The sequence below is a fragment of the Anopheles merus genome, chromosome X (genome assembly GCF_017562075.2).
Source record: "Anopheles merus strain MAF chromosome X, AmerM5.1, whole genome shotgun sequence".
Classification (NCBI taxonomy): Eukaryota; Metazoa; Arthropoda; class Insecta; order Diptera; family Culicidae; genus Anopheles; species Anopheles merus.
The window spans coordinates 9,428,069-9,445,234 of NC_054081.1; the positions used below are offsets into that span (position 1 = coordinate 9,428,069).

Below are 17,166 nucleotides of genomic sequence, written 5' to 3' on the forward strand. Positions count from 1 at the left end.
GCTTTCAAGATCGCAGAGAGAGAAAAAAGTCCCATTTGTGTCGAATTTGTCCCGCCCCACCCTGGGAGTAAGAAAAAGCTCATATTTTATTTTTTATAAAATATTATCAAAATCAATTCAGGAACCGTAATGTCTCGTAAAGTAGAACATAATGGGCCAAAATGATTATTAGTAAGTTTTTCCGATGTTTATTAGTAAGTTTCTTCTCTTCTTCTTTGGCATAACACCCGTTATCGGTCAAGGTCTGGGCTGTGTACCACTAACAGACTTGGCTTTCACTGACTTATTTGATTATCATTGCAGGAGCGCAGTAGAATGCAACGTAAAAGAATTTCAACCTGGAGCGAATCTTAAGGTTTCGAAACTACGCCCACGTGCCTTAAAATAGTCTGCAAAGTCTCGAGACACACGCGCGGTACATGAACACTGGATGTGACGTATACCTAGACGTAGGGATCGGAAAGAGTTTATCTCCTACCAGAGGCACTAGTCAGAATTAAGTCCCCAGACATTCATTCAGTTTATTTTGCTTTTTGATAAGAATTTATACATTTAATGATACTACTCCAAATATTTTTAATCTCGTCCATCTCGATCCTATGCAGGGGAAAGGGCGGGACATCATCATCATCATAAAAAAGGATGACAGTCGAGTTATTGCTGATGTGTGTAACCTGTATCTGTGACTATGAGTTGTCATTTAAACTCGAAACTAATTGCACTATGTTGAAATATGCTTAAATAAAACTAGGTGAGTGCTTTAGTTTTGGAACGTATTGTAGGAGTTGTCCTGAAACAGTATTGAATCAGGAAGTAGAAAAAATGAGCCTAGAGCGATAGAAATCTTGTTCGAATGTTTTGAAGACACAAATTCTGTCCCAGCGAACCTGTGAGGAGGGAAAAATAGTTCTACGGGCACAGGAATGCTGCACGCTCTTATCAGTATCTTCCCATCGGTACGCCAAATGAACAAGTGACGCAAACGAACAGGACAGGACAAGGACTTGTGAATAGCTCAAATTGTTTTCCGCACAGCAATCGGCAAAGAAACGGCCACAACGCACGCAACCACGGGGTCGGCGAAGATCGGAACCGCATCCCAACCGAGCGATGTACGTGAAAACCTCTTTATTGATATTTCCGGGTTTTTGTTTTATTTTTTGCCTTTTGCAAATAGAGAGCAGAGTCGTTCTTTTACTTCTACTATTGCGCCTGCCAGTGGTCAAGCTCTTGCAGCTTCGCGTACAGATACCGACCCGGGCTGTTGGTACTCTGGAGCTGGCGGGCACCGTACAGCCGGTAGTCGTCGGCCAGCTCACCCAGCTCGACACCGCACTGGAGCAGCCGGGCAAGCAGGTTGAGGCTGCGAGCGGTCGGTCGCTCCTGGTCAAAGTTGCCCAGGAAGGCGATGCCGATCGATTTGTCGTTGTAGCCGCGTAAATGCGCCCCCATCCGGTGCCAGCCGATGCCCTCGTACACATTCTGTCCGCTGATTAGGAAGCTAAAGATAGAGAGAGGGAGAAGGAGATGAGGATTCCACATAAACATTAGTGATTCAACGTAAGCTCACTTGTAGCCGATGTCACTCCACCGGTTGTCGGTCTGGTGGTAGGTCTGTATGTTTGCCACCATCTCCTTGCAGGTGGCCACTGTCGCGCACCGCTCCCCGGTCGTATGGTGCACGATCACGTTCGCGACCGGTTTCAGCTGGTAGGTGACGTTCTTCGACTTGGCTGCACCCCAGGCCGCCCGCTTCACGATGGCCGGGCAGGCGGATTCCTGGGCTGGCTCGTCCTGGGCCCGGGCAACTAGAATCAGCAACAAATCTGGTTATTTTCTGGCATCTGGCAGACGACGGGAGTTTTCGAAGAAGGTTCTACCCACCATTGACCGGGGCCAGCAGCTGCCATAGCACTAGCAGATACGGTAAGATGCCTCCGAACAGCATCATTGTTTTGGTTTGTGCTCAGAGTGACTCTCAGAATGACGTTTGCTTATCTGTTTGTGTTTGTTTGTCAGTTATAGTAGTTTACACGCAGGATATTGCACCTGTGCAGAACAAAGATGACGCTTCCAGGGTCGAGGCTGTCACAAACACTACGTCACATCGTCTGTGCGCGACGATCGGCGGCGAATGTGTTATTGCTGCCTTTTGGCATCCAAATACGTTAACGACTGTAGTGTAGATGACCGCTCCGTAACTCACACTATGAGAACGATCGTACCTCCAAGCGCAAAGCCACTGTTTCAATTGTTCTACCGTCTGCGACCGTCAAACTGTTCCGGCTAAGCCTTCACCTGCACGTCAGACTGGTTTAAACCCGTAAGCCAGGCGACCTTCTTATCAGCTGTCAGACCACACGCTTACTAAGCTGCCTAATCGCATTGGAGGTATTTTTCAAGCGCACCAACACAGAGAGATTCGGTCCACGGACGGCTAGAACTCACGCGCGCGCTCTTCACTGCGTGGAGCAAGTCACACTGCATCGACCGGGACCGGAATTTCTCTACCACGGTCGCATGCTGTCTGCGTTTGTGTAGGTGCGAAATGGAACCTGGAACGCATCTTCTCTCTTCGCTCTGCGCTGTGGTACGCTCGTTCTTATGGTCACCCCACTACCAATCGCGTGTGTAAAGCAACGGGCGAAGGCAAACGAAGCGAACACGTTGTGCGGGGAGTCCCACCATGCGCTGGGATTTTTCTGATTCCGCTTTTACCGCACTTCCTAGGGGTTTCATTTTTTATCGTAGCTGGTGGACGAGGAACACCGGGTTTACGAGGCGTTTCCATGCGGCCACTGCAAGGGTAGGCACCTACACCACATTGCGCATGTGCCGTAAAAAAGGAATTTTACAGTGAAGCGTTGCTTTTTGGGGTGGCTTTCAGCATTCAATTGGATAACCACCCGCTTGGAGCGGGGGCCATTACATTTAAGACCCTCTGATGATGATGATAATCTCTAACCTTAATGCGGGTTAATATAACAAGAAGTGTTTTTGAGATATTATTCTGAAGTTTGGAGTAAAACTTTAAATTCTATAAACTTGTGGTGGGGTCTTCTGAGTGTTATCTAATATCGAGTCAAACACACCTCTAAGATGACCAACATAGGAACTATCGTGGAAAAACGAGTCTTAGTCCATCGAATACAATGATATTCCCTATCATCATTTGCATAGTTCGCCAAGAACCAACAAATGGATCTCTGGCGCATCTCATTATCAGGACATAATTGCAACAAACATACCGCCAGTTCCACTGGTGCCAACGGGTGGTTCGAAGACATTACCTTCCGAAGCAGGAGAACCTAATATAACTGGAATTGGCCACTTACAACCATGAATAAGTGAATGTTTATAATCTTTAGATCTTTAGTTCACCGTATTCCTTTGTTTTGGAAGACTAATTACACCTTATTGTGCATTCCTAACATTTAAAACCGCAGTTTTGACAGCACTGATAAGTATCTGTTGTAAGGATTGTAGTTGAAAAAAACGAAACGATCGAAAGTTAAGTCCAGACTAGGGGTGTCAATATTAACTCTTTTTAGTGCGTTTGAGTCTCCCTGCAGAAGAGACTTGAGTGGTTGAAGCGATTTTAATCTTGAAATGATTATTTAAAGGTAAAAAAGGTGTAAATGATTACACTACACAAACTCCTTTTATTTCTCCTGAAACTATTACGAGCTTCTAATGCTTCATTCTTTTCGGAATTAAATGACCAACTCTCTGGACGGGCTGCAGCTAGGGGTCTACAAACATTTAAAGTAAAGGGCCGGATTGAAGATGCTTATACACACTGCGGGCTGGATATCAGACATAAAAAATGACTGCTTTTTCGTAAAGTTGTGTATACACACTGTGGATATTTCCCTACGTACTAATAAGTTGCTAGCAAACATAATTATCCTCACGATTTGATGATTTAATTTTGTTTTATGCATGGCATAAGAAAAATCTAAATGGTAAAATCACCCGGAATACATCTTGATCAACTATAGTCAAGAGAGGATTTATCAAAAGGCTGCAGCTTCAAAAGTGTCCACGTAAATCAGTAATTGACAAAAAAGCGAGAGATGTATTCACTGGACCTTTTCGTTAGAGTTAATTTCAACGGACCTACTCGTAATTTAAGAAACTAGACGTGCATATATCGATAATGAACCTATGTCTGCGTTGGCTATTAGATTTAATGCACACTATGACTCTTTTGACTAGAATTCCTAATGTGAACCTGTATGTCTTGCTGTGATACTCTTAGTTATTTATTTCGTGCTGATGATTTAATGTACCGTGATGCTTTATGTTATTTATTGCTACCCTGGAGAATTAAGATAATTTATAATATCAGTGATAAGGCCGCAATGATGGCAAATTACGTAACAAATGCAAATAAACAAATAAACAAATCACATGTTTGCAGGAATTGTATGACTGATTGTACCACTTGCAGGAAATTAGTTTGTTCGCTGAACATGTCAAGACATAACTTAACCTATTGACCAGAACAATAAAAATGAATCCAGGGAAATTGTACACACATCAACACGATGCACGATGCAAAAGTACATTATTTGATTCATTATGATTGAAATGAGACTTTTATCAATTCGCTGTCAGCTACGCAGGTTTAGTGAAAGCGATCGCCACACACCATTCTTCGCATCCACGAGGCGCGCGCAATAATGAGAGATCTAGAAGTTTTTCCAACACCAGTTCGGTTGCATAACACCCCGCGTTAGGGGAGGGGAATTTCGATATCAAAAATAAGCAGAGCAACAACACGAGCAAAACGGGGGGAGTTTTGAGGGAGCGACCGGGTTCGCACGCTCCCGATTAGCATACGCGAGCATGCAAACGGTTTACAGAGCGGTGCGGGAGGTTAAAAGCGTGACTTAACGCATCATAAAATCTTGCAAGGGGTGTGTGTGAGTGTGTGTCGGTTGAGCATGTGTCTTCTGGTCTGATCTTCTCTTCGACACTCGCAAACGGGCTGGTACGGGGGCACCAAGTCACGCCACAAGCGTCGTGCCCGCGATCCAGGAAGATGGGTCGAGTTTGGTACATCGCCCCCCTTAGGTGTGAAGCAATGCAATGGTTTCGATTAACAACTCTTTATCTCTCTCTCTCTCTCTTTCTCTCTCTCTCTATCTCTGTTTCTCATTCCCTGACAATAAGTACGGGATGCTGTGGCACTGGGTCACTGGCTCGTTGCACTTTCGCCGAGATTTGCATTGTTTTCGGCCGGGTGCCGTTGAGAGGTATCCGCCCAGTGTCTTCTTCGCCAAAACGCCCCAGGCACGCAAACGTTCCATCTTCGCACCATAACGATCATACCGGCAGCTGACACCTGGCTGGTCCCAAGACGAGTCATTAGCGCCTGCTGCAACGCCCATTGTCTTGCCAGTATCAACTGATCGCCGTCTGGCCCGCCGTTTGCACTGCAACACTAACACACCCACACGTACATGCATCACGTGTGCATCGCAATTTCGGAAGACTGATGCACGTGAATGTGCGATACGATTGAGCAACGAATGGGGAGAGGTGGCAAATTGTAGCGCAGAGAAGAGGTTTGGCGCGTCGAGTGACCCCAACAAATTGCAGCAAGGTGTCGCTAAGGGTGTCTTATGCAACGCTTCAGGGCAGTGCGCTTAGTGTAGAGTTCAGGAAAACCTACTCCACACCTATCCTATTTGGTTTGGATTCGCAATCGAACCCTGTCGGACACTTGGTAGATTCTTGGTAGGCGACATTTTTCCACTTCAGGCTACTTGCAAACCTGCCTACCTCATCGCCACAAATGACACCCCCCCCCCCCCCCCCAATCTGGCCGCAGTAATTGAGGCAATGCATTTTATTTGTTTTACAGTCCCTTTTTCCTGCCACCCTTCCAGCCCCCTTTGAAGCTGCATATGATCAAAGCTACTACCTCCTTCTCCCCGCATGGGCCATTGTCGGTCGGACCGATTTGCACATTCGTGAAAGGGACACCGAAAAGGGAAAACGGGTTGCGGAAAATTGGTAGTTTTAACAGTTTGGCGCCCCACCTCCTCGCGCATCTTCAGCAATGGGCGGTGGGGTATTGTTTCGAGAGGATCGGGGTGTGTGTGTGTGTGTTTGTGGGATTTGTGGGTGCATTATCCGGAGCATCTACGATCGCAAAACAAACGCGAGCGTACGGATTGCCTACCGAAGCGATGTGTCGAACGGTGCAATTGCATCTACTACTACTACTACTTGCCTCTTAGACCCTTGTAGGGAGGAGGGGGTCTTGGTGTTTGCTTGCAGTTGCAACACTTTACGTACCATTGTTTTTGTTTGATATAAAACGAATCCTATGCGCTTCATGCTTGCTTAGTGAATTGTAGCCCTTCTGCCAGCGCACATCGGAGGGATGTTTTGGGAGTGCCCGTGATTTGCACGGATCGTAGCTGAGTGCAAACAACTACTGCTGCGGTACTAAAGTGTACTAGTGCGTGTGAATCTGTGCTGTGAAGAAATTGGACTCCTTTTTGGAGGAGCAAGAAACAAACAAACAAACACTCCCTTAAGAACTGGAAAGACCGACCGGGGTGGGCCTGATATTCTCTGAAGATTGCTTGCTTGTGCAGTTGCTACAATATGGCGCACGTAGTGACAGTGATGTGTTTTATGTTTATGGTGAGCACTATCAAACATCAGCATGCCATCAACGCCGCAATCAATCAATTACTTCTTCAAGCTGTGGCTGGAAGATCTTGAAATGGAAAACCTTTGAACTTTTGTTGAATTCCACCAAATCCCATTTCAACATTGCCAATAAGTTGTCATGCGTTTCTTAAGTTTACTGTCTACTCTAGTAGATCTTTTGTGATATCATTAAGTTTGTAAATTGTTTTTTGCGACATTGAAACATTGACTTCTTCAATTACTTCAAGTACAAAAAGCATCAATAATTCTACTTCAAACCCCAAATTCTGAAGAATTCTGCAAGAGAGTTCTGTTCCAATTCAAAGTCTACGCCACAGTTTGATCCCTATCTTTCAGACCCTTTGCAGCGACCACCGTATCCGTCTCCACTTATCCCTATCCTTATCCTTCCAGCAACTGGGCAATCTTGCCGCCCGTCCCGAACCGCCCGTGCTCGGTCCGTCGCCCGGTTCGCACGACACGGGTCCGGGAGGGAGCTCCCTCGGCTACAGCTACGGGCCGCCGGCGCCGCCCTCCCCATCCATCACGATCAACAGCTACGGGTCGGCCACGTCCGAGTACGGACCGCCGACGCAGGCACCCATCATACACAAGCACGTGTACGTGCACGTACCACCGCCGGAGCCGGAATACGTAACGACCAGGTAAGCCGCCGTTGCGCAACGCAGTTCCAAGATGCGCCAAAAAAAAAAACCGGAACGCAAGGATTTTGGCTGAGCCCCGTGGACGTGGAAAAGGTCACAAAAGGGGTGGAGCGATGGGTGCCACCCGAATTGCAAGCGAAAGCAGATCTTGAAGTACACACTCGAGGCATCCCGAAGTGATAGAGTGCGGCTTGTCTCCGCCGTGTCTCACCATATTGAAGTAGGTCCTCGAGGTCCACCCATCCTCAACCATCATCCGTTTCGATCTTTTCTCTGCTTCGTCGTTACGTGTGTTTGTGTGTGCCCACATGATGGATGATGATAGGGCGTGGGATTGGGAAGATCCATAAAGGTGGCAATTAAAACGAAGCAAAAAAAAAAAAGAAGCATGGCCACGGCTGGTTGCGTCGGGGTGTTGCCGGGCGACTGATTTCACTTTCAGCTCCGAGTGTCATCCCTTGCACAGTGTCGGCGGTTTCGGTTGCGCAACTGGAGAGGAGAACGACCACCGCCGCAAGCACGATGACCTTTTCGGGAAGTCGAAGACGGGCCAGGATTGATTGAGTTCCTCCCGCAGCTTTCCAAAGCGTTTTTTGGTACGGATCGAAACGATCCGTAGCTGCTAGAAGATATGGCCAACCACACACAAACACATCGTCTTTAACAATTTCGACAACAATTTCTTCTTCCTCTTTCGGCTCCGCAGAAAACCGATCGTTGTGCCACCGCCCCAGAAGCACTACAAAATTGTCTTCATCAAGGCGCCGTCGCCCCCGACTCAGGCCCCGCCGGTGCTGCCCCCGATCCAGCAGAACGAGGAGAAAACGCTCGTGTACGTGCTGGTGAAGAAGCAGGACGAGCCGGAAGAGATCGTCATACCGACGGTTGCGCCAACGCCCCCCTCCAAGCCGGAAGTGTACTTCATCCGTTACAAAACCCAGGTACGTGTGCGTGAGTGTGCCCAGTGTACCATAACCAACCGTCTCTCTGTTTGCCCCCCCCCCCCTTTTCCCCATCGCAGAGATCATCGGCCGAGCACGGGAGTAATGGCGGTGGACCATATCCGGAGAGCGGCGCGCCAACGCCTCCGACCGAGTACGGGCCACCGCCAGTGCCGAGCCAAAGCCCCAGCAACAGCTACGGTGTACCGCTATAGGTACATCCTGGGCGAGTACCTCTACCACAAGTATCTCAAGCTGTACGGTTTGCCGCCGGAAGCGGCGGACGACCACTGTTTGGGCTTGCTTTCGGACTGAATCGGTGATTGAAGCGCAAAACACGTGCGACGGCGCAGCTGAATTTATGTTATGTTCAATATCTCTATATTTCTTCATTCACTCTATCTCTGTCCCGCGATCGTTTCCCACCAAACCATTCCCTCTCGCTCTGCCACGTCGTCGTCGTCACAGGTGTACTTAAATAGTGGTGTAACGCAACGAAAGAGAAAACAAAATGAAACGTAAAAACAAAACAAAAATACAAGTGCACTATAACATGTGCTCTGCCACCTGGGTTCAAAGCATTCGGCTTGTGTGTCGCACACCATCGGTCTGCTGGAGAGCTTGAGGTCAACCCCAGCGCCGGCAGCATCCCGCAAGCCGTAACGCAAGCGCGCGCGAGATAGAGAGAGAGCGCGAGCGAGTGAGCGAGCGAGCGAGTAATCGTCAGGGAAGCGATCGAGTGCGGCGCGTGCACGATCGTGCAGGAATAGAGATGGAAACGTTTGAACCTGTCGTTTGAATAGAGAGGAGGGGAACGAGGAGGGAGATAATAATAAAAAAAGATGGCTGGCAGCAGCAATAGAGCGATAAATAATTTAACCGAGTATTAATTTGCTACGAGCTGCGCGTGTGTTCGGCGCACGCGCGTCCGCTTGGTGTGCGCGTGTACGCCATTTCGTTTGCCTCTTCTTGGGGTGTTTGCTTACATGCTAGAGAAAATTTGTCACCGCTTTTTGTTTTTGTGTCCTAATTTTTATCATTATGTTTTTTTTGTATGTGCTATAATTCACATCTTTTTTCACCTTACTTTGCGAAAGTGGTTCGCATATTTTTGGGGCGTTTGTTTACAAAAATTGTACTAACTAAGTTGTTTGTTTTTTTTTTTTTGGAGTAATAGAAAGACAAGATTTGAAAACGTTTAGGCAAGGTAAGTTTTGAAAGAGGAAGAACAAAACAAAAATGGCGAATAACAAAAGTATGAAGGAGTTGAGTCGTGCCCGAATATCTACTGCGTCGCTAACGGGTAGGCATGGCGCAGAGGACTACTACCAGGCGGTGGCTCAGGGCTTAGTGGTAGCCACCATGGTGGTGCGCCGGGGTACCGTACTGCTGGGCTGGAACGTCTGCAATGGAACGGAGGGAAGAGCGAGATGGTTTAGAGTTATATTGGCACTACGGAAATGGTGCGAAAGGCGAAGATCTTCACGGGCAGGTTTGTTTACAGATTAGCGCAGACGTGCGAATTTTTCCTTATTATTTATCTCCAATGTTGAGGTAGGGCGAGGGTGACGTTAGAAATTGAAAGTTTCGAATTATTTTTTGTAAGAACTACGAAGAAGTGGCCTTATCGTAGAGTGTCAAAATCTTGAACTCCTGATAAGAGTATGCGAAACGGACACAAACAAACAAAACCAAAACCGTGGGGACCCAAAGAGATGCATGTGAAAGCCGGAAGTGTAAACATTCCACCCCTAAGTGGATAGCGATAATGCGGGGAAGGAAAGGGAGCTTGTTGTCTCATTAATAATTCATGCGAACTTGGAGACTTCCCCCCAAAAATCGATGATCGAAACCATCAAAATTAATGAGAGAAATGAATCGCCACCAGCCATTGACATGGCAATGAAGGAAACGGAACTGTGGGGGATCAGGGGATGCAATAAAAACAAATCTTGTCTGCCCCGATGATGCCGGGAAGGGGAGATGCTGCACGCACTGCTAAACAAAAGGAAGAGGAGGGCGAGAGCGCAGTAAAAACGGGACGAAAGGGAAAGCAGAATAGCGCAAACAATGGTGAAGGAAAGTGCAAACCTTGCGCTGGATGCCTGGAGGATGCTTCCACTTCTACTGCTTCTCCTTCCCGCAGCAAACCTGCCAAACCGAACGCCACACGCCAAACATTATCGATTGTCTAAGGGGATGTGGGTGTGTTTGTGCGTGTGTGTATGTCATCCGGAGGGAGAAAAAGAAACTCTCTCGGTCAGCGCAAAGCCTGGCCGATATGCAAACGAACGCGCACACGACCCCTTTACAGGGCGGAGGTGCGTCGTCCAGTCTTCGCCTGGGCAGCCGCACCAGACAGTGTGTCACCGACCCGGGGGCATGCGAGCAGCGCGGGAGAGCAGACGGCAAAGACAAATCCCAATGAAATGACACTTTGACAACGGTCATCTGCCGCCGTAAAACGCCGCACCACCCGAACCGATCGAACCTGCCGAGATCGAAACCGCTCATCGGCAAGTGAAAGTTCCTTCCACTGCCCCTCCGGGTTGTCCTTCGATCAATGGGGACGTTTGTTGTTTTTTTTTTTCGGGGCGTCCGTTCGTTTTGATTCCCTCAAAAGCGGCAATCTTAAAAAATGGGAAGAAATCGAACTCCAAAGAGTCTTCTCTGCTCTCGGGTATAGACCCGGAGATGGAGGGCGCGGGCAGATATGGAGAACGAGTTTCGTTTCCGAGGTTAGGGGTGAATGGCTTTTGGTGGAGGAATTTTGGGGTGACTTCCAAAACCGATGCAACTCCTACAGGCGCTGGGCGGATGACTTGCAGGCGCTGGTTGTTCAAGATCTGCCAGAACAAGACACTGAACTGACCACTCCATGGGGATACTTTCGGCTCGAGAATTCGTTAACGGTTTGCAGCACTTAACGGCAATCTAAGAGGGCGTCTGATTCACTCTCCGTTGGGAACATTTATAGGGGGCTTGCGGGCTCCGTTAGGGAAGACATAAAATCGTTTATGTTCTCCCGGGCTCAAAGTGAGTTCTTGGAAGACTTGATGGAAGGTATGGCAGCAGCCTCTGCTGTGCTGCTCTGCCCACCGCGTCCAATCGTGCGGTCGTGCTTCTCCTTTTAGCGGCTATCTAGAACCCTGAAGTGCGTCACCCGTCAGAACCACCAACTTTCACCACTTTTGGGGGGTTTTTGTTGTTTTAGGGGGCTCGAGCTTCGGCCTGAACTGAAACTGAAAGCCTTCTCCCTGTCAACCGCCCTTCCTCTCCCCCACCCTCACCAAAAGACAAGAATAGTATTTTTCGGGTTCGTTAAACCCTCCCGCATACTTACTCGAGTGCGAATGGCCTCCGGCGACGGCAGAACTCTGGGCGACGGCTGCGCTCTGGGCGACGGCTGAGCTCTGGGCCGCACCGCTGGACGAGAGGAAGCCGAGACCGCCGGCATCGGCCTGGGCAGTGGCGGACGAGCCGACGTTGACGCCGATCGGGGCCTGCACCTCCTCGGTGTTGGTGCGGTACTTGATGAAGTACACCTCCGGCTTGCTGGGCTTGGTGACGGCCGGCAGCGGCAGGCTGATGTCGCCGACCGCCTCCGGCTTCTTCACCAGCACGTACACGATCGTCTTCTCCTCGGTCTGGGACTGCTGCAGGGCGAGCTGGGCGGCGGACGGCTGCTGGTGCGGCGTCTTGATGAAGATGATCTTGTAGTGCTTCTGGCGCAGGCCGGGCGCGACGATCTGCTGCTGGAACGACTGCTGCGGCTCTGGCGGCGGCACGTGCACGTAGATGTGCTTCTGGACGATCTGCTGCTGGGGAGCTGTGGTGGTTTTAGGATTAGCAAGAAGAACCAGAAAACAAGGGTTTAAGATGCGGACTAGGACATTGGACAGGTTGCGGGCTCGCACTTGCGCCTCACGTACCGACAAACGATCCGGCGTTGCTGAAGGCGTTAGCGTTGGACTGGGTGAAGGCGTTCGCGTTGGACTGGGTGAAGGCGTTCGCGTTGCTGAAGGCGTTCGCGTTGCTGAAGCTGTTGGCGTTGGTGAAGGCGTTCCCGGAGCTCAACGTGTTGGCGGTGCCCGAGAACGAGCCGGTCACGGCGCCCGACAGCGTGTCGGAGAACGAGCCGCCGGCCGACAGGGCTGCGCCCGAGAACTGGGCCTGGTGTCCGAACGGTTGCGTGTGCGCCGGGACAGGCGCGTTGTAGTTGTACCCGCTGTGTCCACCGTGGCCTCCGTGGTGATGGTGGCTGTAGCCGCCGACCGGCGGTTCCGGGCGGGCCACAACGATGGCCACACAGGCTAATACCTACGCGGTACGGAAATTTCGGGGTTTGACAGTTGGCACAGGCAGGCGGCAGCATTTGATAGCAGGGAGCGTGGAAAGAGAACAGAACAGAAACAGAAGAACAATTACTACGTGACTTGTCGATTGACGATTCTTTCTCTATCTCTTTTTGCAAGCCCGTTAAGCCCTCCCGGATGCGTGTGAGCGTCCCTGAGGGAACGCGTCGCTGGCCCCAAGGAGTTGGGGGAAGTTGGGGAGTTTTGGTGAGTATTGATTGAAGAAGTTGTGGACATCCCGGACAATCCAGGCATTGGCTGTTTGTACACTGTTTGCACTAGCCCGTGGGGGGACAGACGCACTGAGGACAGTGTTCGCCGGGCTGTAGGATATTATGGGCAACACACATCGTTTTCTGGCTCTCCTTTTTTTTTTTTTGCAAAAAAACACAATTCTTGGGGAAACATCACTTGTACCACTTACCACTAAAACTTTCATGGTTGCTCTGATGCGAACAGACGACAACGCACACACACACAAAAGCACAACACGTACACGCAGGCACAAGCACACACACCAGCACACACTTGAGGCACTAGAAAAAGGATATGCGAGCCACCGGGCAGGACACTGTGGTTTGACCGCGAGGAGCAGGTGCCGCTTTGTTGGTGATTTTCGTTGCTTTGGGGTTGCTGGGAGCTCCTATTGAGCTGTCTCGACTGCTCGGCTGTCTGTGATGATTGGATATTGTGGACGGGCCGCTTAAATATAGTCATCTTCCCCCACCGCGCCACGGTAGCGGGCGGGGTCCTCCAGCCCGGCCCACGGCCCTCGCCCGGCGTTCGTGTCGCCAAACACAAAAGGTTTCGGCAACAAAACCTACCCGGGGTCCACACGAGCGGGGTCCAGGGATTTCGATGATATGCCCCTACCCCGGCACTGCTGGATGCTGCTGGCGTGCTCCTGGCGAAGGAGAGCGAACGAGAGAGCGAGTGTGCGCACGGTGCTTGAAGATGCCAGCAGGTGAAGCGAAGAGAGGGAGAGTCCCCGAGGGTCTCCGACGCAATCCCAGGTAACCGAAAATGCTTCGCTGGGCAGGAGGTGCAGAACAGGGACCGGATCCGGGGGACGCGCAGGAGCTGCGAAGACGATATTGGGAGAAACTGTGTGCGCGCGACAGGGAGAAAGTACCAGCTGGTGAAGAAGAAGGACGAGGAGGGGTGGGTGTGGGGCAGGAGAGAGTGGAGTAGGGAGCGGGGGGGGGGGGAGTTTTTTCGTGGCCCAAGCACGGCAAAGACAGGTTGGTTCACGCGGCACGTTGGGGTTTGGTGGAGACACGCGTGTGGGCAGAGGCTTTTGATGCGCGGGAGAGAGTGAAAGAGAGTGAGAGTTTGAGTTTTTTGTTTTCTTCTGCTGATCCCGGGGCGGGAATGTGCGAGATAATGCGAGCCCACAATAAAACCATAATATCATCATTCACACACAGACACACGCACCGTAGGCTTCGATCGTTTCATCATGCCATGGGACACACGGCGAGGTGGAGACCTTTCGGTGGAGATGGCATCTTAACAACCAACAACCAACAACAACCACAACAACAGGTAGAGATGCGCATCTCCTCTTCCCCCGCTTTGCGTTCGTTCTTCTTTCGCTCTCTTCTCATCGTGCAGTGTGTGCGTGTGTGTACGCTCTGTTCCATCGGGTCTTGCAGCACATCTTGTACAACTTTGGGTGAATGCACGAGCCCACGGGTGGTGCGTTAAGAACGTGTTATTGTCGAGATGGTGACGTAGCAGAACAATGTCTGGCGCGCGTTGTAGAACAGATGGAAAGCGGTTTTGCAGGTTGGAAAATAGGTAACTGGATGGCGTAAAGTCTTGGCTCCAATTTCCAAGTTCAAAAGATACTTAAGGCATGACAATAGGAATTCCCAATGTATATCCCCAATAGTTCAATGTATCTGACCTGCTTCTGATATAAATTAGAGTAGATCCTAGAAGCTCTTTTACCAGTGGAAGTAGACAAATTCCATAACCCATCACCAAAAATCTAAAGGTTAAAGTTTCTCCAATATATTCACACCAATGTCGTCCATCATCCAACATACAGTTGTCCAGACATCTTCTCGTAAGTGCACCCAGAGCTATTGTGTATTGTCGGCAATGGTCTTCTCTACTTTCCTTTGATACGCTCACGCACAGCCCTCCATTAAGACCTGGCTTACGATCACTATCTTAGAGATTTATCGCAGTGCAGCAAATGTTGGGATAAGAACACAACTCATTCGACCGATTCTAAAAAGAACGTTCAGAGGAGTCTCTCTAGTATGTACCTCACAAGGTCTTATAGGCGTGGAGGAGAGTCTTTCATCTTAGGGAAGCTCTAGCTAAACCTGTTGGAGCATTCAGGAAATATCGAGCGTAACAATATGGTCTCCGTTGACCGCACCATAAAGTATGAGCGGTAAACTGTCACTCAACGATGCATCTTTGCAGGAAGTCACATCGCAAAGGCAGCTTGGAGAAATTTGCCAACGGGGGAGAGCTTCAGCTAAGCGAGACAAAACCTGCTCCGTAAGTGAGTCATATGTAAGTAACAATTGCTGGTGGGAAAAATATGCCTTTTCGAGACTTGTTGTTTGTTTTCTTTCTTTTCCAGTGATATATCAGATTGTCGTGGTACTATTGTTGTGGTAATCTTAAGCGATATGAAGCTTTACAATATATTTGGATACCTTTTTATTCAGTAGATGTTGTAGCCTACGGTACTCTTTTAATGTTTAGGAGACGCAAGTGCCAGTCATTCTCAGAATTGAAATGATATGGGGAACCTCTTCGAAGGGTTATTGCTCAAAGAACGCGTTCAGAAAAAATGCTTCCCATCATCCCGAACGCCCAAACGAGCCACTCTTCCGGCTACAGCCGGACATCTTCGGAGCAACAAAATGACCATGATTACAACCATGATGATGACACTCGGATCCTTGGCAGATCGTCTCCGTCTCGCGGGTTCACTTTCGCTTTTCTGGCCTACCCGGACGCGTTCCATCCTGGAGCTCCATCTGCTCCTAATCACACTCTTCACACGGGGACCGAAACAGAAGAAGAGGAAGAGGAGCACGAGAGAAACAACAAACCCCAAAACCGGACCGGAGTGGTGACATTTTTGCTTCCGACCGACGCCTTCTTACATCGGAAAATTACCGTTTCACCGTTCGAACGATCATCGAGCACACGCATTCCTTCGCCCGTCGCCCACCTTCCAATTTGAAGCTCTAACTCCTGGGAGAGAGAAAGAGAGAGGTAGCCCAGGAAACAAAACTAAGCCAAGGCAGCAAACTCTCCACACTTCACGCTGGAGTGTGTTTTAATTGTTTGATAAATTTACATTTCTGAGGCAGGGCTCGTTGGCACAGGGGTTTTTTGTGTCTTAGTTTTGGAGAGCAGACACCAGCGTAGGGGGGTGGGGTGCAGCAGACCATAGCAACCGTTTTTGTTTTCCTCTCCGGCACAAACAAGCGCGAAGCACCCTGCATCATCTGTTTCGGGGCCAGTTTGTCCTTTGTGTTGCGGTTATTGCGCGATGGTTGCTGGCGGTTTTCGGCCTTTCAGGTGCGTCGGGCCGGTTGGCTTCGCTGTTTAGTGATATTCGGCATTATGCTTTGTTGCTTTCTTCTCCCCCCCCCCCCCCGCGTCCCCTGTCATACCGGCGTCGTCTCCTTCAACGTTTGGTGGAGTTCGATGTTGCCGGACTCTTCTCGAATGTCTCCCCAGGCCGTCCTGCTAAACGGGCCTGCGATTGAATAATGGAGCCCCGGAACCTCGCTAATGTCCCATGCCACTATCCGGTCCCGTGTCCGGCTGGAACTACTTCAGGCGAGGCCCTGTTATGCGTTTTGTTTGCTCCAAATCCTCCCGACAATGATAGCCCCCGAAATAATGGCATCCAATAAATGTCCTGACTTTCGTTTCCGAGACTTCCGACTCCGAGCGAGTTCCGGGACGGGTGCTGCATGGTTTAGAATTCATTTCCGCACCCTCGTTACCGCTTCGTGCCCCGTCGCGGTACACATCGCAAGGATAAACGGGCCGTTTCTTCGATTGGGTCGCGAGAAGCGCTCGTTGGGTAATAGGACCTTCCCCTCTGCCAGCCGCTTGCAACCACGAAAAGGCATTTGGAAATGGTGCAGGCGGTGGCTGGGGGATCTTGCGAACATTATACGCTAAAAATCGAAACCTCCGAAAACAACGGTTTGCGAAATGAAAGCCCGCCTTTGGAGTATCGGTCGTTGCAGTGGTCAAATTTCTAATCATATTGGTGGGTTTTTTGTTTGTTTGTTTGTTTTTTTTTTTGCAAAAATAACACACACACAAAATCCAATCGCCCATATGGACTAATTTCAACGCGGCAGCCTCCTCCATCCTTGGTGGCCCGGGGATGCTTCGCTGGAGGTTTACAACCGCTCGTCTAAATCTGGTCGCGTCACTTCACTATCGCGGGACAGATTTCTTTTTCCAGCAGGAGAGGGTTTCTTGCTTCTCGTCGCCGCCGTCGTTTTTTTTCCGTCATGGTTGTAGTTATCTTGTCGC

General features: G+C 49.7%; 3 protein-coding genes across 3 annotated transcripts; 1 reads left to right on the forward strand and 2 right to left on the reverse strand.

Moving 5' to 3' along the window:
• Positions 1-1,011: 1,011 nt before the first annotated feature.
• On the reverse strand, positions 1,012-2,687 carry LOC121596266 (peptidoglycan-recognition protein 2-like). The gene is made up of 3 exons (XM_041921056.1): positions 1,885-2,687; positions 1,571-1,808; positions 1,012-1,501 (listed from the first exon to the last, which is right to left on the reverse strand). The coding sequence occupies exons 1-3, from the start codon at positions 1,949-1,951 to the stop codon at positions 1,204-1,206; spliced, it is 603 nt and encodes a 200-aa protein (XP_041776990.1). The 5' UTR covers positions 1,952-2,687; the 3' UTR covers positions 1,012-1,203.
• Positions 2,688-6,371: 3,684 nt separating this feature from the next.
• On the forward strand, positions 6,372-9,111 carry LOC121596257 (leucine-rich repeat extensin-like protein 2). The gene is made up of 4 exons (XM_041921045.1): positions 6,372-6,663; positions 7,087-7,337; positions 8,044-8,278; positions 8,359-9,111. The coding sequence occupies exons 1-4, from the start codon at positions 6,625-6,627 to the stop codon at positions 8,491-8,493; spliced, it is 660 nt and encodes a 219-aa protein (XP_041776979.1). The 5' UTR covers positions 6,372-6,624; the 3' UTR covers positions 8,494-9,111.
• Positions 9,112-9,124: 13 nt separating this feature from the next.
• Positions 9,125-13,302, reverse strand: LOC121596254. The gene is made up of 4 exons (XM_041921030.1): positions 13,058-13,302; positions 12,211-12,598; positions 11,622-12,107; positions 9,125-9,681 (listed from the first exon to the last, which is right to left on the reverse strand). The coding sequence occupies exons 1-4, from the start codon at positions 13,070-13,072 to the stop codon at positions 9,626-9,628; spliced, it is 945 nt and encodes a 314-aa protein (XP_041776964.1). The 5' UTR covers positions 13,073-13,302; the 3' UTR covers positions 9,125-9,625.
• Positions 13,303-17,166: the final 3,864 nt, after the last annotated feature.

Excerpts from the sequence above, each read along its gene's own strand:
- LOC121596266 (XM_041921056.1), bottom strand. The coding sequence starts at position 1,951 with ATGATGCTGTTCGGAGGCATCTTACCGTATCTGCTAGTGCTATGGCAG. Across the intron at positions 1,809-1,884 it reads GCTGCTGGCCCCGGTCAATG|TTGCCCGGGCCCAGGACGAG; the intron begins GTGGGTAGAACC and ends TGCTGATTCTAG. Across the intron at positions 1,502-1,570 it reads TGGAGTGACATCGGCTACAA|CTTCCTAATCAGCGGACAGA; the intron begins GTGAGCTTACGT and ends CTCTATCTTTAG.
- LOC121596257 (XM_041921045.1), top strand. The coding sequence starts at position 6,625 with ATGGCGCACGTAGTGACAGTGATGTGTTTTATGTTTATG. Across the intron at positions 6,664-7,086 it reads TGATGTGTTTTATGTTTATG|CAACTGGGCAATCTTGCCGC; the intron begins GTGAGCACTATC and ends TTATCCTTCCAG. Across the intron at positions 8,279-8,358 it reads TCATCCGTTACAAAACCCAG|AGATCATCGGCCGAGCACGG; the intron begins GTACGTGTGCGT and ends TCCCCATCGCAG.
- LOC121596254 (XM_041921030.1), bottom strand. Across the intron at positions 12,108-12,210 it reads CAACGCCGGATCGTTTGTCG|CTCCCCAGCAGCAGATCGTC; the intron begins GTACGTGAGGCG and ends AAACCACCACAG. Across the intron at positions 9,682-11,621 it reads CGGAGGCCATTCGCACTCGA|ACGTTCCAGCCCAGCAGTAC; the intron begins GTAAGTATGCGG and ends GTTCCATTGCAG.